This window comes from Lipophrys pholis (genome assembly GCF_963383615.2).
Source record: "Lipophrys pholis genome assembly, contig: SCAFFOLD_28, whole genome shotgun sequence".
NCBI lineage: Eukaryota > Metazoa > Chordata > Actinopteri > Blenniiformes > Blenniidae > Lipophrys > Lipophrys pholis.
In genome coordinates this window covers 638,110-659,347 of record NW_028292088.1, presented here as the reverse complement: position 1 = coordinate 659,347, position 21,238 = coordinate 638,110, and the positions used below count along the sequence as shown (strand labels likewise).

The following is a 21,238-nucleotide window of genomic DNA, read 5'->3' as shown; positions in this document are numbered from 1 at the left end:
AGCGCAGCTTTTTGAAAAGGGAATGAAGGCGGATGTAGGCGCGGGACATCACTATAGCCAGGAAGTCTCCCACGTCGAGGATCACCAGGAGCATGAGGGGGATGCCCACCATGGCGTACAGGACACACACCACCTTACCAGGTAGGGTCACCGGGTAGATCTCCCCATACCCTGCAACAACAACACCCACTGGTTAATACTGCGTGTGTGTGTGTGTGTGTGTGTGTGTGTGTGTGTGTGTGTGTGTGTGTGTGTGTGTGTGTGTGTGTGTGTGTGGATCAGCTCCACAGTACTACCACCTTGGTGTAATCTCACTCCTCACTCTGCTGTTCTGGTGAGGATGACCTCACTAATGACTCCACCTACTAACTAACTAACTCCACCTACCAACACCACCATTGATCCCAAACACCATCAGAACGTCACACTGGACAAAGTCGTGATCTTTCTAAACACAGTGAGTCAGAGACAGAAGGTAGTGGAACGGTGAGGCTGGCTGAGAGGACAAAGGTTCTAGGTTTGATTCCCATCCGTCTACGCAAACTGCCCCCGATCCATCGGACCCTGGCGCGGTAGCCGCCTCTACACACCAGCGGTGTGTGAATGGGTGGATGTGATTTATGCTGTAAAGTGCTCATGCAGTGGAACAGCGCGAGCTCAGTCACATGCATTGTTTATGGATGTGTTTATGAGTTAGTTCATCAGTAGGTAGAGACAGTTAGTAGGTAAAGTTAGTTTGTAGGCTTAGTCAGTAGGTCGTTAGTCAGTAGGTAGAGTTAGTAAGTAAATTACTAGGTAGAGTTAGTTCGTGAGTCAGTAGGTAGTTAGAACAATCACAGTAACCAGGATGATGGAGGTCTGTACAGCAGTTAAGAATAGAGTTAGTTAGTAGTTGAGTTAGTAGGCAGAGTTAATTAATGAGTTAGTAGGTAGAGGTAGAACAGTCAAACTAACCAGAATGATGGAGGTCTGTACAGCAGACTAACGGTAGAGTTAGTTAGTATGTAAGGTAGTAGGTAGAATTAGTTAGTGAGTCAGTAGGCGGAGGTAGTTAGAACAATCACAGTAACCAGGATGATGGTGGTCTGTACAGCAGACTAATGGTAGAGTTAGTTAGTAAGTCGGTAGAGTTAGTTAGTAGGTGAGTTAGCAGGTAGAGTTAGTTACAGTGACTGCTCCAGCAGAGTCCAGCAGGACTGTGGTTGTGTTCAGAGCTCCAGCTGCTTGCTCGTCCTCCAGCTCTCTCTCATCGTCTCTATCGCTCTTTGAACTTCTTTATTTTACTGTCCTTGTTTAGTCAAGCGTCCCCCGGCCAGGATGTTTAGTCTGGAATGTCTCTCCACTCTAAAGCAGGGGTGTCCAACTTCGGTCCGGGAGGACCGGTGTCCTGCAGGGTTTAGCTCCTCCCACTTCCAACACACCTGATTGCAATGAGGGACCTTGATGATGACATCATCATTAGATTCAGGTATGCTGAAGCAGGGAGGAACTAAAACCTGCAGGACAGGGGTCTTCCAGGACCGGGGCTGGAGACCTCTGCTCTATGCTCTGGTTCTCGCCTTGTTGACTCCGCCCCCAGCTGCAGCCGGGTCGGGTCTCCTTCTGGCCCAGCTTATTGCCCGTTTAGACCCTGTTACGCTTTGGTGGTGGAAAGACAAAGAACTGGTGCTAAATCCAGGGTCAGTCCTGCAGGTCTCTGCAGGTCTCTGCAGGTCTAAGAAAGAGATCAGAACCACACTCTGATGTTCATCATATTTTGTCCCTGAATACTTCTTCAATAATTCCAAATGGTCTACCAATCACAGTCCAGCCATCAGCTGTTGCCGGGTAAAGAACCCTGGCTGAGGCCTTCAGGTTCAGTCCTGCAGGCGTCTGCACTGCTGCTGCTGCTTCAACCAATCACATTCTGATATCGGCCACTCTGGAAGGCCGAGCCTGACGTCAGGAGATTCCAGCCCTCTGATTGGATGGTCACAGAGCTCACTGGGATTTAATAGAAGTTTTGTCGACCTACAATGGCTGAAGGAGAAGCTGAAGACATTTATCTGCCAAGGAAGGTCATTACGTCTGTCCCCGTCCTCGAGACGCTTCTGGAATAGCTGCTGCTTCTTTATGCAGCTGCAGCAGAAGGTGAGACTGAACTCTGACTGTTATCATCGTCATAAACAGTCTTCATCATAAACAGTCTTCATCATAAACAGTCTCCATCATAAACAGTCTCCATCATAAACAGTCTTCATCATAAACAGTCTTCGTCATAAACAGTCTTCGTCATAAACAGTCTTCATCATAAACAGTCTCCCTCATAAACAGTCTTCATCATAAACAGTCTCCATCATAAACAGTCTTCGTCATAAACAGTCTTCGTCATAAACAGTCTTCGTCATAAACAGTCTTCATCATAAACAGTCTCCATCATAAACAGTCTCCATCATAAACAGTCTTCATCATAAACAGTCTTCGTCATAAACAGTCTTCGTCATAAACAGTCTTCATCATAAACAGTCTCCCTCATAAACAGTCTTCATCATAAACAGTCTCCATCATAAACAGTCTTCGTCATAAACAGTCTTCGTCATAAACAGTCTTCGTCATAAACAGTCTTCATCATAAACAGTCTCCCTCATAAACAGTCTTCATCATAAACAGTCTCCATCATAAACAGTCTTCGTCATAAACAGTCTTCGTCATAAACAGTCTCCGTCATAAACAGTCTTCGTCATAAACAGTCTCCATCATAAACAGTCTTCATCATAAACAGTCTTCATCATAAATGAAGTGATAAAAGTATTTATTCTGGCTACACGAGTATCTATGTGTAATACAAAGGCTCTTTATACTGCATTTCTGCATGATTACTTGGTTCTTGTAGCCATAAGAAGTTCTTGAGGAGTGGATTAACTCAGACCAGCACTAGTGAAGGCTGAGGTCTGAAATGCACGGCCGCCACTGGTGACATCATCACACCATGCAGCACTGGTGACATCATCACACCGTGCAGCACTGGTGACATCATCACTTCATGCAACACTGGTGACGTCATCACACCATGCAGCACTGGTGACATCATCACTTCATGCAACACTGGTGACATCATCACACCATGCAGCACTGGTGACATCATCACACCGTGACATCATCACACCATGCAGCACTGGTGACATCATCACGCCGTGACATCATCACACCGTGCAGCACTGGTGACATCATCACACCGTGACATCATCACACCATGCAGCACTGGTGACATCATCACGCCGTGACATCATCACACCGTGCAGCACTGGTGACATCATCACGCCATGCAGCACTGGTGACATCATCACACCGTGCAGCACTGGTGACATCATCACACCGTGACATCATCACACCATGCAGCACTGGTGACATCATCACGCCGTGACATCATCACACCGTGCAGCACTGGTGACATCATCACGCCATGCAGCACTGGTGACATCATCACACCGTGCAGCACTGGTGACATCATCACACCGTGACATCATCACACCGTGCAGCACTGGTGACATCATCACACCGTGACATCATCACACCATGCAGCACTGGTGACATCATCACGCCGTGACATCATCACACCGTGCAGCACTGGTGACATCATCACACCGTGCAGCACTGGTGACATCATCACACCGTGCAGCACTGGTGACATCATCACGCCATGCAGCACTGGTGACATCATCACTTCATGCAACACTGGTGACATCATCACGCCGTGACATCATCACACCGTGACATCATCACACCGTGCAGCACTGGTGACATCATCACGCCGTGACATCATCACGCCGTGACATCATCACACCGTGCAGCAACAAGTCAGAGAGAAGTCTGTTTCCTACGAAGAACTTAGACGTTATCCTGATGAAGCAGGGAGCAGCCTGGAGAGGAGTACATGTCTGCTGTGCAGTAATACTCTGAACACGCTGATCTAATACTCAGATCCACGGCTCAGCTTGTGGACTTTGTTTCTCCATGGTGCAACACTCTGCTGGTGTGTTCCATGTCCAGGGTCACGTGACTGTAGGTTGTGTGTCTCACGGTGTCATTTCAGGAGGTCTCCATGTTAATGAGCAAGGCTTTTCTTCCGGCTGGTTTCCTCTCAGGGGATCTGGACTATGTCCTGGTTTCAGTCAGATTAGGAGGAAGTGCAGATTATGAGCATGTAAATTAAGTTACTGCCATCAGAGGCTGTTTCCAGCTGGCAGCGCTCCGGTGAACCTGGTGGCTAGAGCTTCTAGAGCTTCTAGAGCAGGGGTGTCAAACTCAGATCCTCGTGGGCCGCAGCCCTGCAGGTTTTCAATGTCTCCCTCCCCTGAACCTCCTGATGGTTCATCATCACATTCAGCACAAAGCCAGAGAACGAGCTGCTCATTGCAATCAGCTGTGTTGAAGCTGGGAGACATGGAGAACGTGCAGGGCTGCGGCCCTCGAGGCCTGGAGTTCCACACGTGTGTTCTAGAGCTTCTAGAGCTTCTGGAGCTTCTAGAGCTTGAGGTTGTGTTCATGTTCCAGTAGCCTGCAGACCCCCCACAGAGAACCGGAGAACCTCTGGAAACCAGCAGAAAAGCCCAGCAGGGAGCAAACCTTTCCTCACCACGCCTCAAAAAGCAGAATCACTTCTGTCACCATCTCCACGTCACCCGAGCTAGAAGGCACAGTGGAGCCCCCTGGAGGTCAAAGCAGAGGATGCAGCCGTGAGCGGAGACGGAGGCTCCGCCCCCCAGCCGGCGCTGCTCTCTGGTCTCATCTGTTTGATGTCATTGAAACTGAGAACAGGAGGAAGGTTGAATGAACCAATGCAGTCAGTGTCCTCTGTGACCCTCCATCCATCTCCTGGACCAGCGAGTCTCAACCATCGGGCCCAATGCCAACAGGTGTGGACGGGTCCTCCTGGACAGAAGAGGACAGACTCAATGTCTGAGTGTCCAGTCCCTCTGCTGCTTCTCCACAGTCACACAGGAAGAGGTGGAGGAAGTTATCACAACAATGAACCGTCCTCCAGAGCCCTGGACCCTCTCAACTTATCACCAGGATCATTAACCCCTCCCTCCTGGATGGCCACGCCCACTCTCAGGTCACCTCCCACCCTCAGGTCACCTCCCACCCTCAGGTCACCTCCTACCCTCAGGTCACCTCCCACCCTGAGGTCACCTCCCACTCTCAGGTCACCTCCCACCCTCAGGTCACCTCCTACCCTCAGGTCACCTCCCACTCTCAGGTCACCTCCCACCCTCAGGTCACCTCCCACCCTCAGGTCACCTCCCACCCTGAGGTCACCTCCCACCCTGAGGTCATCTCCCACCCTCAGGTCACAGGTCACCTCCCACCCTCAGGTCACCTCCCACCCTCAGGTCACCTCCCACCCTCAGGTCACCACCTACCCTCAGGTCACCTCCCACCCTCAGGTCACCTCCCACCCTGAGGTCACCTCCCACCCTCAGGTCACAGGTCACCTCACACCCTCAGGTCACCTCCTACCCTCAGGTCACCTCCCACCCTCAGGTCACCTCCCACCCTCAGGTCACCTCCTACCCTCAGGTCACCTCCCACCCTGAGGTCACCTCCCACCATCAGGTCACCTCCCACCCTCAGGTCACAGGTCACCTCCCACCCTGAGGTCACCTCCCACCCTCAGGTCACAGGTCACCTCCCACCTTGAGGTCACCTCCCACCCTCAGGTCACAGGTCACCTCACACCCTGAGGTCACCTCCCACCCTCAGGTCACCTCCCACCCTCAGGTCACCTCCCACCCTGAGGTCACCTCCCACCCTGAGGTCATCTCCCACCCTCAGGTCACAGGTCACCTCCCACCCTCAGGTCACCTCCCACCCTCAGGTCACCTCCCACCCTCAGGTCACCACCTACCCTCAGGTCACCTCCCACCCTCAGGTCACCTCCCACCCTGAGGTCACCTCCCACCCTCAGGTCACAGGTCACCTCACACCCTCAGGTCACCTCCTACCCTCAGGTCACCTCCCACCCTCAGGTCACCTCCTACCCTCAGGTCACCTCCCACCCTGAGGTCACCTCCCACCATCAGGTCACCTCCCACCCTCAGGTCACAGGTCACCTCCCACCCTGAGGTCACCTCCCACCCTCAGGTCACAGGTCACCTCCCACCCTCAGGTCACCTCCCACCTTGAGGTCACCTCCCACCCTCAGGTCACAGGTCACCTCACACCCTGAGGTCACCTCCCACCCTCAGGTCACCTCCCACCCTCAGGTCACAGGTCACCTCCCACCCTGAGGTCACCTCCCACCCTCAGGTCACAGGTCACCTCCCACCCTCAGGTCACCTCCCACCTTGAGGTCACCTCCCACCCTCAGGTCACAGGTCACCTCACACCCTGAGGTCACCTCCCACCCTCAGGTCACCTCCCACCCTCAGGTCACCTCCCACCCTCAGGTCACCACCTACCCTCAGGTCACCACCTACCCTCAGGTCACCTCCCACCCTGAGGTCACCTCCCACCCTCAGGTCACAGGTCACCTCACACACTGAGGTCACCTCCCACCCTCAGGTCACCTCCCACCATCAGGTCACCACCTACCCTCAGGTCACCTCCTACCCTCAGGTCACCTCCCACCATCAGGTCAACAACAACAACCACAACAACAACAACAACATCTTCCTCCTCCGCCAGTAACAACAACAACAACAACAACAACAACAGTAGTAGTAATAATAATAATAATAATAATAATAATAATAATAATAATAGTCAATAATAATAATAAGAATAATAATAATAATAATAATAATAATAATAATAATAATAATTGTCAATAATAATAATAATAATAATAATAATAATAATAAGAATAAGAATAAGAATAATAATAATAATAATAATAATAAGAATAATAATACATTATTTGTGTGGTGCACTTTGAAACTAGGTTACAATGTCCTTTACATAAACACCCCAATAAAGTTAATAATAAACAACATAACATACAAATATAAAGACTAAAAACAAGAGAACATCAGTTTAGAAAAGCCAAGCTAGGGGTCAGTAGGGGCCAGTAGGGGCCAGTAGGGGTCAGTAGGGGCCAGTAGGGGCCAGTAGGGGTCAGCAGGGGTCAGCAGGGGTCAGCAGGGGCCAGCAGGGGTCAGTAGGGGCCAGTAAGGGCCAGTAGGGGCCAGTAGGGGCCAGTAGGGGTCAGTAGGGGTCAGTAGGGGTCAGCAGGGGTCAGCAGGGGCCAGCAGGGGTCAGTAGGGGCCAGTAAGGGCCAGTAGGGGACAGTAGGGGTCAGTAGGGGCCAGTAGGGGTCAGCAGGGGTCAGCAGGGGTCAGCAGGGGCCAGTAGGGGTCAGTAGGGGCCAGTAGGGGTCAGCAGGGGTCAGCAGGGGTCAGCAGGGGTCAGCAGGGGAACCCTCACTGCTCTGCATAGCGTCCAGACCGTCCTCTGAAGACAAAGTGTTTTTATTCCTGCCTGATACCTCCGTCCCACTAACAGGTGTGGAACTGGACCGCCCCCTGTCCTCACCTGTCACTGCTCACTACAGCCTCACCATTATGAGAGGACGCTGTCATCAGGTTGAGTCGATCAGCAGTCGAAGCTTCCAGAGTGCTGAGGCTGAGCCTCGGCACTATGAGCTCAGTGCATTAGCACCAGAGTGCCCCGACCACAGGGAGTCCACACAAACCCACTTTGGAGTGAGTAGAAGAAAACCAAGTAGTCAGAAGAGTACTGCAGTTTTTTAACTTCTTCTACCAGCGAGTCTGGAGTTCTTCAGGGCGTCTCACACACACACACACACACACACACACACACACACACACACACACACACACACACACACACACACACACCCACACACACACACACACACACACACACACACACACACACACACACACACACACACACACACACACACACACACACACACACACACACAGTACTGTAAGGAGTATCACACAGTCGGGTATCTCATCGTCCCCCAAAAAACTGTCCTTTGTCAGGGAAACAAAAAGGAGGTGTCGGTGTAGATAATCATGGTTTTAACGTCGCCTGATTTAGTTAGTCATTTTAGTGTGTGTGTGTGTGTGTGTGTGTGTGTGTGTGTGTGTGTGTGTGTGTGTGTGTGTGTGTGTTTATCTGTAATTGATACTTGAAGTGATGCTTAGTAAATGGAATAAAACATAAAAAATACTTATTACTCCCACAGGGAAATTCTTTCAAAGAGTACAATTTAAAAGTGTACTAGTATTTATAAATTGTTGAAAGGTTGGTCCCCCCCTCCCCCCCACCCCCCCCATCTTACCAACAGTGGTGAAAACAGTGCAGCAGAAGAACATGGAGCCCAGGAAGCTCCACCTGTCGGGGGTCTGGAACCAGATGGACTTGAACTCCGTCCTCATCTTCCCCTTCACCTGCTCGATGATGTCATCGGTGGAGGAGCCGTTACCTGTGGACCGGGAGGAGACGCGGTGAGGGACGGGATGACGGCGGGGAGGGGGAGAGCCTGCAGGGCGAGGTACTCACTGGTCAGGTTCTGCACCGTGGTCACCACCCGGCCCAGGAAGCGCTGGTAGTCCTCGTGACCCGGGGACGGGCTCTGGCCCTCGATGTGCTTGAAGACGAGCGCGCCGAGCGCCGCGTACGCAACGAGCGACAGACACAGCAGGAGGTGGGGGAACAGCCTCCACATGCGCCCTGCGCACTTCCTGGACTCGTCCCTCACGCTCAGACGTCTCTTCAGCGACACAGACATGTTTCTGTCCTCTGTCCTCTGTCTCTTTCTGCTTCTGCTTCCAGTCCGAGTGGAGGACGGCCGTGCGCCGCTGCGCAGAGTCCGAGCGGCCAGCAGGCAATAAACACACCACATCCTCTCATCCTCTCATCCTCCCATCCTCCCATCCTCCCATCCTCCCATCCTCCCATCCCCTCATCCTCTCATCCTCTCACCGAGCCTCCAGGGAGAGCGCTCATTACTGACTCCTCCGGCTATTACTGCTCTGTGAGCCTGTCTGAGGTCACCACCGCCCATAAACATGCTCACCACCGCAGCAGTCACTTATCAGGCAGCTGCTTCTTCTCGTTATGGAGCTGCTTCACTCACATCACATTCCTCTCCGCACGCCTGGAATCCTCCAAAACACCACGTCACAGAGTATTCTCTCTACTGACTATGAGACGCTAAACTGCACCGTCTGTCTTCTCAAATACTCCAAAGTACTCATTGGGACAATCCTGCTTTCATTAGATATTGAACTGAAACAAGGTGAAGAATAAAACTGGACAGTCTTTGTTCGCTGCTGTCCCCCGTGGCCATAGTCTTAAAAATACCGTGGCTCATTCAGACTGCTGGTTTGAGTCCCACAGCAACTACACACTTCAAATAGCCTTGCTCTAATCCGGGCAACAGGTGCCGCGCGGCGGCGCTCGACTATATTTGGTGAGAAATGTGTTTTGGTTGTGTCTCTGGAACGACTGTGTCCTCTGCAGGGACACCAGGTGGGACGTGACGCCCGGCGGGACGCGACGCCGGCGGGACGCGACGCCCGGCGGGACGCGACGCCCGGCGGGACGCGACGCCCGGCGGGACGTGACGCCCGGCGGGACGTGACGCTCGGCGGTTTCCATGCAGTTTGTCATGTCGGGGTCTTATGAGAAATGATTGAGGGGACAGTGATGGACATCAGTGTCATCAAACCCAGGGACAGAAACAACCACAGGAGGGACTGAATCACAGGACAACGCTTCAGCTGTGGAAATCAGCTTCAACGTTTTAGGACATTTAAGGTTTTCTTGAAACTGGACGACACTGTCACCTGCCATGAGGACGCCATGAGGACGCCATGAGGACGCCATGAGGACATCATGAGGACATCATGAGGACATTATGAGGACATCATGATGGCATCATGAGGACATCACACACACACACACTAAAACGATGTACCTGCCTGATATTGATGGGTGTTTTTCTGATTAGATCTTGTCACTAAAATGTTAAAACCATGATTATCTACACCGACACGTCTTTTTGTTTCCCTGACAAAGGACAGTTTTTTTGGGGACAAACAACGATGAGATACCCGACTGTGTGATACTTACAGTACAGTGTGTGTGTGTGTGTGTGTGTGTGTGTGTGTGTGTGTGTGTGTGTGTGTGTGTGTGTGTGTGTGTGTGGCAGCAGCCCCCTGATACAGTGACAATGACCATATTTGGAGTGGGGCCATTGCAGATGAGCCTCCAGGAATGTGAGCTTCTCCTGTAAACCTCCTGAACATCCATTGTGTCCTGCTCCGCTCCAGGGATATAAACATTTGGTGTTTGGCGTCATGGAGCCTCGGCTCATCTGGCTCCTCCACAGCTGCTCCTCCTGTCCTGTCCTGTCCTCACAGCTCGGAAAGACAAACCGAGGCCCTGTGTTGACATTAGTGTGGCTTCTACCTTCAGCTCTGCTCAGTGTCTCTAATGGAGGCTGATCTGAACAGCCCCCCCCCCCCCCCCCTGGGTCTGCTTCTGCTGGTTCCTCCTCCTCTGGGCCTGGTTCTGCAGGTAGTCTGGTTCTGCAGGTCTCTCTTCCTCTGGGTCTAATTCTGCAGGTCTCTCTTCCTCTGAGTCTGGTTCTGAAGATTCCTCCTCCTCTGAGTCTGGTTCTGCAGGTCTCTCCTCCTCCTCCTCTGGTTTTGCAGGTCTTTCCACCTCTAAGTCTGGTTCTGCAGGTTTCTCCTCCTCTGGGCCTGGTTCTGCAGGTAGTCTGGTTCTGCAGGTGCATCCTCCTCTGAGTCTTGTTTTGCAGGTAGCCTGGTTCTTCTGGTCTCTCCTCCTATGAGTCTGGTTCTGAAGGTTACTTCTCCTCTGAGTCTGGTTCTGCAGGTCTTTCCTCCTCTGAGTCTGGTTCTGCAGGTCTCTCCTCCTCCTCCTCTGGTTTTGCAGATCTTTCCTCCTCTGAGTCTGGTTCTGCAGGTTTCTCCTCCTCTGGGCCTGGTTCTGCAGGTAGTCTGCTTCTGCAGGTCTCTCTTCCTCTGGGTCTGGTTCTGGAGGTTTCTCCTCTGAGTCTGGTTCTGCAGGTTCCTCCTCCTCGGAGTTTGGTTCTGCAAGTCTCTCTTCCTCTAGGTCTGGTTCTGCAGGATCCTCCTCTTCTGAGTCTGGTTCTGAAGGTTACTTCTCCTCTGAGTCTGGGCCTGCAAGTTTCTCCTTCTAAGGTTCTGGTTCTGCAGGTAGTCTGGTTCTGCAGGTTTCTCCTCCTCAGGTTCTGGTTCTGCAGGTAGTCTGGTCATTCTGGTTTCTCCTCCTCAGGGCCTGGTTCTGCAGGTAGCCTGGTTCTACTGGCTCATGTTGAATTGCTGTTTAATGAGACGGCTATAATGTCATTTCTACTATAAAACATATAAAAAGGAATTTAATACTGAAAATATAACATCAAACATACAAACATATAAATTAAATAAACAAACAAACACACACACACACACACACACACACACACACACACACACACACACACACACACACACACACACACACACACACACACACACACACACACACACATCAGTACATCACAATGTAGGAATGTTGTTCAAATAATATCTGTGGAAATAAATACATGTGTGTATTGGCCTAAGTACTCAGTATCGGTGAGTACTCCGATGGAAGTACTCATACAGTACTCGTTTTGGAAAGAAGTGGTATCGGTGCATCCCTGTTTGACTTATTTCTTTATTTTTCACGCTGGCTTTAGATCCTGGATGAAACGTGTTCAACTTAGTGAGAACTAAAGTAGTGAACTACAGTAGTGAACTAAAGTAGTGAACTACAGTAGTGAACTAGAGTAGTAAACTAAAGTAGTGAACTAGAGTAGTGAACTAAAGTAGTGAACTAGAGTAGTGAACTAGAGTAATGAACTAGAGTAGTGAACTAAACTAGTGAACTAGAGTAGTGAACTAAACTAGTGAACTAAAGTAGTGAACTAAAGCAGTGAACTAAAGTAGTGAACTAAACTAGTGAACTAAAGTAGTGAACTAAACTAGTGAACTAAAGTAATGAACTAGAGTAGTGAACTAAACTAGTGAACTAGAGTAGTGAACTAAAGTAGTTAACTAAACTAGTGAACTAAAGTAGTGAACTAAAGCAGTGAACTAAAGTAGTGAACTAAAGTAGTGAACTAAACTAGTGAACTAAACTAGTGAACTAAAGTAGTGAACTAAAGCAGTGAACTAAAGTAGTGAACTAAAGTTGTGAACTAAAGCGGTGAACTAAAGTAATGAACTAAAGTAGTGAACTAAAGTAGTGAACTAAACTAGTGAACTAAAGTAGTGAACTAAAGTAGTGAACTAAAGTAATGAACTAAAGTAGTGAACTAAACTAGTGAACTAAAGTAGTGAACTAAAGTTGTGAACTAAAGCGGTGAACTAAAGTAATGAACTAAAGTAGTGAACTAAACTAGTGAACTAAAGTAGTGAACTAAAGTTGTGAACTAAAGCGGTGAACTAAAGTAATGAACTAAACTAGTGAACTAAAGTAGTGAACTAAAGTTGTGAACTAAAGCGGTGAACTAAAGTAATGAACTAAAGTAGTGAACTAAAGTAGTGAACTAAAGTGGTGAACTAAAGTAATGAACTAAAGCGGTGAACTAAAGTAATGAACTAAAGTAGTGAACTAAACTAGTGAACTAAAGTAGTGAACTAAAGTAGTGAACTAAAGTTGTGAACTAAAGCGGTGAACTAAAGTAATGAACTAAAGTAGTGACCTAAAGTAGTGAACTAAAGTAGTGAACTAAAGTAGTGAACTAAAGTAGTGAGTCCTCATTCCTTCAGAATACTTCACAGAATAGTGGCAGGTCTCACTTCCTCTGTGGGGTGAGTGTGAACAGGCTCTCCCTCCTCACAAGAGGCCCGGCTTTCCCTCTTCACCAGAGACCCGGAGGCCCGGCTCTCCCTCCACACCAGAGGCCCAGCTCTCCCTCCACACCAGAGGCCCAGCTCTCCCTCCTCACCAGAGGTCCAGCTCTCCCTCCTCACCAGAGGCCCGGCTCTCCCTCCTCACCAGAGGCCCGGCTCTCCCTCCTCACCAGAGGCCCAGCTCTCCCTCCTCACCAGAGGCCCAGCTCTCCCTCCTCACCAGAGGCCCGGCTCTCCCTCCTCACCAGAGGCCCCGGCTCTCCCTCCTCACCAGAGGCTCAGCTCTCCCTCCTCATAAGAGGCTCGGCTTTCCCTCTTCACCAGAGACCCGGAGGCCCGGCTCTCCCTCCACACCAGAGGCCCAGCTCTCCCTCCTCACCAGAGGCCCGGCTCTCCCTCCTCGCTCTCCCTCCTCACCAGAGGTCCAGCTCTCCCTCCTCACCAGAGGCCCGGCTCTCCCTCCACACCAGAGGCCCAGCTCTCCCTCCTCACCAGAGGCCCGGCTCTCCCTCCACACCAGAGGCCCAGCTCTCCCTCCTCACCAGAGGCCCGGCTCTCCCTCCTCACCAGAGGCCCAGCTCTCCCTCCTCACCAGGATTGTCTTGTTGAGGGGAAGGGAGACCAGTGTTTCTCATGTCAATGAGGTTTTCAGATGTGAACCTGGACTTCAGAGTACCTGGTGTGGAAATACTTCAGAATATTTGATTTCCTTCAGTTCGGTCCAGAACCTTTCTGGATCCACTGGATCAACTGGGACACAAACTACATCACCTTGCTTGTAAGTCTCCTGTAGTCGGGGACACTTCCTGTCAAACATGAGTTCTTACTTGGTAGGAGGTGAGGACTCAGAGATGGACACGAAAACAAGTACAAGATGTAGGACACTTCAGAGTAGTGCCTCCTTTCTCCTTTCCTATCTCCTTTTCCTGAACTGAAAGGAGTTAGGAGGCTTCCTAAAGGAGTTAGTGAAAGGAGTTAGGAGGCTTCCTAAAGGAGTTAGGAAAGGAGTTAGGAGGCTTCCTAAAGGAGGTAGGAAAGGTGTTAGGAGACTTCCTAAAGGAGTTAAGGAAAGGAGTTAGGAGGCTTCCTAAAGGAGGTAGGAAAGGTGTTAGGAGGCTTCCTAAAGGAGTTAGGAGGCTTCCTAAAGGAGTTAGGAGGCTTCCTAAAGGAGGTAGGAGGCTTCCTAAAGGAGGTAGGAAAGGTGTTAGGAGGCTTCCTAAAGGTGTTAGGAGGCTTCCTAAAGGAGTTAGGAAAGGAGTTAGGAGGCTTCCTAAAGGAGGTAGGAAAGGTGTTAGGAGACTTCCTAAAGGAGTTAAGGAAAGGTGTTAGGAGGCTTCCTAAAGGTGTTAGGAGGCTTCCTAAAGGAGTTAGGAGGCTTCCTAACAAGAAAGGAGATAGGACGTAGTATTAGGAGATAGGACGTAGTATTAGGAGATAGGATGTAGTATTAAGAGATAGGACGTAGTATGAGGAGATAGGACTGAGTATTAGTAGATAGGATGTAGTATTAAGAGATAGGACGTAGTATTAGGAGATAGGACGTAGTATTAGGAGATAGGATGTAGTATTAAGAGATAGCATGTAGTATTAGGAGATAGGATGTAGTATTAAGAGATAGGATGTAGTATTAGGAGATAGGATGTAGTATTAGGAGATAGGACTGAGTATTAGGAGATAGGATGTAGTATTAAGAGATAGGATGTAGTATTAGGAGATAGGACGTAGTATTAGGAGATAGGACTGAGTATTAGGAGATAGGATGTAGTATTAAGAGATAGGACGTAGTATTAGGAGATAGGACGTAGTATTAGGAGATAGGACGTAGTATTAGGATGCACCCAGAGAGTAGTATGAAGTGACTGATAAATACCACAAAGCTTTACCCAGAACTCTTGAACCCAGAGTCGACCTGAAAGGTTTAATGTTCCTCCAGGTTCATTTCTGTACTGCAGTAAAGTGAGACAGTAAAAGTACCTGGTCAGTCTTCCTCCTAGAGCAGTGGTTCTGAATCGGCGGCCCGCGGGCCCGATCCAAACTATCTGGCCTCCGCCGGTCCGTTGGCTGAACCTCAATAGGAACTAAAGTCCAATCTGTGAAAACCAAATGTGCTGCTCTACTTTGTTTGGACCTCATCTCACACCGTAGTCATGAACTGATCCGGAGGCTGAGGACATCTACTGAACTCCATCATCACAACATCCTCCACCCTCCAAACCTCCGTCACCCAGCAGTGAGGCAGCATTAAACTAAGAACCAAGCTGAGCTGCAGCAGGAAGAGCTTCAGCTGGACTCTGGACTGAACGGGTTAGTTTATATTACCGACCCATACTAGCTTCAGCTGGACTGAACGGGTTAGTTTATATTACCGACCCATACTAGCTTCAGCTGGACTGAACGGGTTAGTTTATATTACCGACCCATACTAGCTTCACCTGAACTCTGACTGAACCGGTTAGTTTATATTACCGACCCATACTAGCTTCAGCTGGACTGAACGGGTTAGTTTATATAACCGACCCATACTAGCTTCAGCTGGACTGAACGGGTTAGTTTATATTACCGGCCCATACTAGCTTCAGCTGAACTCTGACTGAACCGGTTAGTTTATATTACCGACCCATACTAGCTTCAGCTGGACTGAACGGGTTAGTTTATATTACCGACCCATACTAGCTTCACCTGAACTCTGACTGAACCGGTTAGTTTATATTACCGACCCATACTAGCTTCAGCTGGACTGAACGGGTTAGTTTATATTACCGACCCATACTAGCTTCAGCTGGACTGAACGGGTTAGTTTATATTACCGACCCATACTAGCTTCAGCTGGACTGAACGGGTTAGTTTATATTACCGACCCATACTAGCTTCAGCTGGACTGAACAGGTTAGTTTATATTACCGACCCAGACTAGATCTGCAGCAGACCAGAGCGGTCAGCAGAGTGGATCAGCACTTCAACTCTCTGCATGCAGCAGCTTTAATACCAACGAGCCTCCAAAGGCCCAAAGTCACAAAACAGAGAACATGAGGTGATACAAGCCCTCTGGGTCTACCCTCTGGGTCTACCCTCTGGGTCTACGCTCTGGGTCTACGCTCTGGGTCTACCCTCTGGGTCTACGCTCTGGGTCTACTCTCTGGGTCTACTCTCTGGGTCTACCCTCTGGGTCTACGCTCTGGGTCTACCCTCTGGGTCTACTCTCTGGGTCTACGCTCTGGGTCTATGCTCTGGGTCTATGCTCTGGGTCTATGCTCTGGGTCTACGCTCTGGGTCTACTCTCTGGGTCTACCCTCTGGGTCTACCCTCTGGGTCTACTCTCTGGGTCTACCCTCTGGGTCTACCCTCTGTGTCTACCCTCTGGGTCTACCCTCTGTGTCTACCCTCTGGGTCTACGCTCTGGGTCTACTCTCTGGGTCTACCCTCTGGGTCTACCCTCTGGGTCTACCCTCTGGGTCTACGCTCTGTGTCTATGCTCTGGGTCTACGCTCTGGGTCTACCCTCTGGGTCTACGCTCTGTGTCTATGCTCTGGGTCTACGCTCTGGGTTTACCCTCTGGGTCTACGCTCTGTGTCTACGCTCTGGGTCTACCCTCTGGGTCTACCCTCTGGGTCTACCCTCTGGGTCTACGCTCTGTGTCTACGCTCTGGGTCTACGCTCTGGGTCTACCCTCTGGGTCTACGCTCTGGGTCTACGCTCTGGGTCTACCCTCTGTGTCTACCCTCTGGGTCTACGCTCTGTGTCTACCCTCTGGGTCTACGCTCTGGGTCTACTCTCTGGGTCTACCCTCTGGGTCTACGCTCTGGGTCTACTCTCTGGGTCTACCCTCTGGGTCTACGCTCTGTGTCTACCCTCTGGGTCTACTCTCTGGGTCTACCCTCTGGGTCTACGCTCTGTGTCTACCCTCTGGGTCTACGCTCTGGGTCTACCCTCTGTGTCTACGCTCTGGGTCTACTCTCTGGGTCTACGCTCTGTCAGCCTTGGTAGAAGAGAGCAGCAGCAGCATCGCTGCTCTCTTGGTGAAAGCTGAGGAACCTTCTGCTGATGCTGAGGTCATTAAATAATCCTTAATCTGGTGGATGAAGTGAGGAGCTGTTAGATAAAGAGAGGAAGAGTTAGTGGAGGAGTGTTCTTCACTCTTCACTCTTCACTCTTCACTCTTCACTCTTCACTCTGAATCCAGGAACAGACGTTGTGATGCACATCTTGGCCTCCAGATGGCGCCAACGGGCTACAGACCGACATCAGAGGGACGTCCTCCTCCGTCACTTTACACACGGATGGGGAGGGAACTTTTATTTTATTAATCGTGGTAACTCATATATATATATATATAGATATACAGTATATATATATTCAGTATATATATAAATATAAATCCAACCAGACATGAACACGCCCTCTAATCCCCAGGATCACACAAAAATGTAATAAATACAAAAATATAGAAAGAAATGCCAAACTTGTCAATTTGAGTTTCTAAGTAAGGTTTACAATCGATGTAACTGTTGAATACAACTAGAGTCAAAGTACTTACTAGTAGAGTAAAACCTTCTACAGATTGTACGAAGTATTCCATGTAAGAGGAACTTCTTTATCTTCTCTGCTGAAGCTGGAGATGTGATACTCAGGAAGTACTTTAAACTGGATGAAAACATGGCGTAAACACAATGGTGAGGTACGGATACCCTCTGGAGCAGGGGGGTCCTGGAGGACCCTGTCCTGGAGGACCCCTGTCCTGGAGGACCACTGTCATAGAGGACCCCTGTCCTAGAGGCCCACTGTCCTGGAGGACCACTGTCCTAGAGGACCCCTGTCCTGGAGGACCCCTGTCCTAGAGGACCCTGTCCTGGAGGACCTCTGTCCTGGAGGACCCTGTCCTGGAGGACCACTGTCCTAGAGGACCCCTGTCCTAGAGGCCCACTGTCCTGGAGGACCACTGTCCTAGAGGACCCCTATCCTAAAGGCCCACTGTCCTGGAGGAAACGAGGGGAACTTCTCTACGGTTCCTCGGTGGTGGGAAAGGAAACGAGGGGAACTTCTCTACGGTTCCTCAGTGGTGGGAAAGGAAACGAGGGGAACTACTGTATGGTTCCTCGGTGGTGGGAAAGGAAACGAGGGGAACTTCTGTATGGTTCCTCGGTGGTGGGAAAGGAAACGAGGGGAACTTCTGTATGGTTCCTCAGTGGTGGGAAAGGAAACGAGGGGAACTTCTCTACGGTTCCTCAGTGGTGGGAAAGGAAACGAGGGGAACTTCTGTATGGTTCCTCGGTGGTGGGAAAGGAAACAAGGGGAACTTCTCTACGGTTCCTCAGTGGTGGGAAAGGAAACAAGGGGAACTTCTCTACGGTTCCTCAGTGGTGGGAAAGGAAACAAGGGGAACTTCTCTACGGTTCCTTTGTGGTGGGAAAGGAAACGAGGGGAACTACTGTATGGTTCCTCAGTGGTGGGAAAGGAAACGAGGGGAACTTCTCTACGGTTCATCGGTGGTGGGAAAGGAAACAAGGGGAACTTCTCTACGGTTCCTCGGTGGTGGGAAAGGAAACGAGGGGAACTTCTCTACGGTTCCTCGGTGGTGGGAAAGGAAACGAGGGGAACTTCTCTACGGTTCCTCAGTGGTGGGAAAGGAAACGAGGGGAACTTCTGTATGGTTCCTCGGTGGTGGGAAAGGAAACAAGGGGAACTTCTCTACGGTTCCTCGGTGGTGGGAAAGGAAACGAGGGGAACTTCTCTACGGTTCCTCGGTGGTGGGACAGGAAACGAGGGGAACTTCTCTACGGTTCCTCGGTGGTGGGAAAGGAAACGAGGGGAACTTCTCTACGGTTCCTCGGTGGTGGGACAGGAAACGAGGGGAACTTCTCTACGGTTCCTCGGTGGTGGGAAAGGAAACGAGGGGAACTTCTGTATGGTTCCTCGGTGGTGGGAAAGGAAACAAGGGGAACTTCTCTACGGTTCCTCAGTGGTGGGAAAGGAAACAAGGGGAACTTCTCTACGGTTCCTCAGTGGTGGGAAAGGAAACAAGCGGAACTTCTCTACGGTTCCTCAGTGGTGGGAAAGGAAACGAGGGGAACTTCTCTACGGTTCATCGGTGGTGGGAAAGGAAACAAGGGGAACTTCTCTACGGTTCCTCGGTGGTGGGAAAGGAAACGAGGGGAACTTCTCTACGGTTCCTCGGTGGTGGGAAAGGAAACGAGGGGAACTTCTCTACGGTTCCTCAGTGGTGGGAAAGGAAACGAGGGGAACTTCTCTACGGTTCCTCGGTGGTGGGAAAGGAAACAAGGGGAACTACTGTATGGTTCCTCGGTGGTGGGAAAGGAAACGAGGGGAACTTCTCTACGGTTCCTCGGTGGTGGGAAAGGAAACGAGGGGAACTTCTCTACGGTTCCTCAGTGGTGGGAAAGGAAACAAGGGGAACTTCTCTACGGTTCCTCAGTGGTGGGAAAGGAAACGAGGGGAACTTGTCTACGGTTCCTCGGTGGTGGGAAAGGAAACAAGGGGAACTACTGTATGGTTCCTCGGTGGTGGGAAAGGAAACGAGGGGAACTTCTCTACGGTTCCTCAGTGGTGGGAAAGGAAACGAGGGGAACTTCTCTACGGTTCCTCGGTGGTGGGAAAGGAAACAAGGGGAACTTCTGTATGGTTCCTCGGTGATGGGAAAGGAAACAAGGGGAACTACTGTATGGTTCCTCGGTGGTGGGAAAGGAAACGAGGGGAACTTCTCTACGGTTCCTCAGTGGTGGGAAAGAAACAAGGAGAACTTCTGTATGGTTCCTCAGTGGTGGGAAAGGAAACGAGGGGAACTACTGTATGGTTCCTCGGTGGTGGGAAAGGAAACGAGGAGAACTTCTGTATGGTTCCTCGGTGGTGGGAAAGGAAACGAGGGGAACTTCTGTAAGGTTCCTCAGTGGTGGGAAAGGAAACGAGGGGAACTTCTGTATGGTTCCTCGGTGGTGGGAAAGGAAACGAGGGGAACTTCTGTATGGTTCCTCAGTGGTGGGAAAGGAAACGAGGGGAACTTCTCTACGGTTCCTCGGTGGTGGGAAAGGAAACGAGGGGAACTTCTGTATGGTTCCTCAGTGGTGGGAAAGGAAACGAGGGGAACTTCTGTATGGTTCCTCGGTGGTGGGAAAGGAAACGAGGGGAACTTCTGTATGGTTCCTCGGTGGTGGGAAAGGAAACAAGAGAACTTCTGTATGGTTCCTCGGTGGTGGGAAAGGAAACGAGGGGAACTTCTCTATGGTTCCTCGGTGGTGGGAAAGGAAACAAGGGGAACTTCTGTAAGGTTCCTCAGTGGTGGGAAAGGAAACGAGGGGAACTTCTGTATGGTTCCTCGGTGGTGGGAAAGGAAACGAGGGGAACTTCTGTATGGTTCCTCAGTGGTGGGAAAAGAAACGAGGGGAACTTCTGTATGGTTCCTCAGTGGTGGGAAAGGAAACGAGGGGAACTTCTGTATGGTTCCTCGGTGGTGGGAAAGGAAACGAGGGGAACTTCTCTATGGTTCCTCGGTGGTGGGAAAGGAAACAAGGGGAACTTTTGTATGGTTCCTCGGTGGTGGGAAAGGAAACAAGGGGAACTACTGTATGGTTCCTCAGTGGTGGGAAAGGAAACGAGGGGAACTTCTGTATGGTTCCTCAGTGGTGGGAAAGGAAACGAGGGGAACTTCTGTATGGTTCCTCGGTGGTGGGAAAGGAAACGAGGGGAACTTCTCTACGGTTCCTCGGTGGTGGGGAAACAAGGGGAACTTCTGTATTGTTCCTCGGTGGTGGGAAAGGAAACGAGGGGAACTTCTGTATGGTTCCTCGGTGGTGGGACAGGAAACGAGGGGAACTTCTGTATGGTTCCTCAGTGGTGGGAAAGGAAACGAGGGGAACTTCTGTATGGTTCCTCAGTGGTGGGAAAGGAAACGAGGGGAACTTCTGTATGGTTCCTCGGTGGTGGGAAAGGAAACGAGGGGAACTTCTCTACGGTTCCTCGGTGGTGGGGAAACAAGGGGAACTTCTGTATTGTTCCTCGGTGGTGGGAAAGGAAACGAGGGGAACTTCTGTATGGTTCCTCGGTGGTGGGACAGGAAACGAGGGGAACTTCTGTATGGTTCCTCGGTGGTGGGACAGGAAACGAGGGGAACTTCTCTACGGTTCCTCAGTGGTGGGACAGGAAACGAGGGGAACTTCTCTACGGTTCCTCGGTGGTGGGAAAGGAAACGAGGGGAACTACTGTATGGTTCCTCGGTGGTGGGACAGGAAACGAGGGGAACTTCTCTACGGTTCCTCAGTGGTGGGACAGGAAACGAGGGGAACTTCTGTATGGTTCCTCGGTGGTGGGACAGGAAACGAGGGGAACTTCTCTACGGTTCCTCA

General features: G+C 50.5%; 1 protein-coding gene across 1 annotated transcript in view; it reads right to left on the bottom strand.

Annotated features, from left to right (window-relative positions):
• Positions 1-8,743, bottom strand: part of kcnk18 (potassium channel, subfamily K, member 18) — a gene marked incomplete at both ends in the record, with an annotated part of 9,408 nt that extends 665 nt beyond the window's left edge. Inside the window, 3 exons of the mRNA XM_080493920.1 lie at positions 1-171; positions 8,294-8,437; positions 8,515-8,743. The exon at positions 1-171 is cut by the window's left edge and continues 665 nt beyond it. Coding sequence (XP_080350046.1) covers positions 1-171; positions 8,294-8,437; positions 8,515-8,743 — 544 coding nt within the window. The remainder of the gene's footprint in view (positions 172-8,293; positions 8,438-8,514) is intronic.
• Between the last annotated feature and the right edge of the window lie 12,495 nt (positions 8,744-21,238).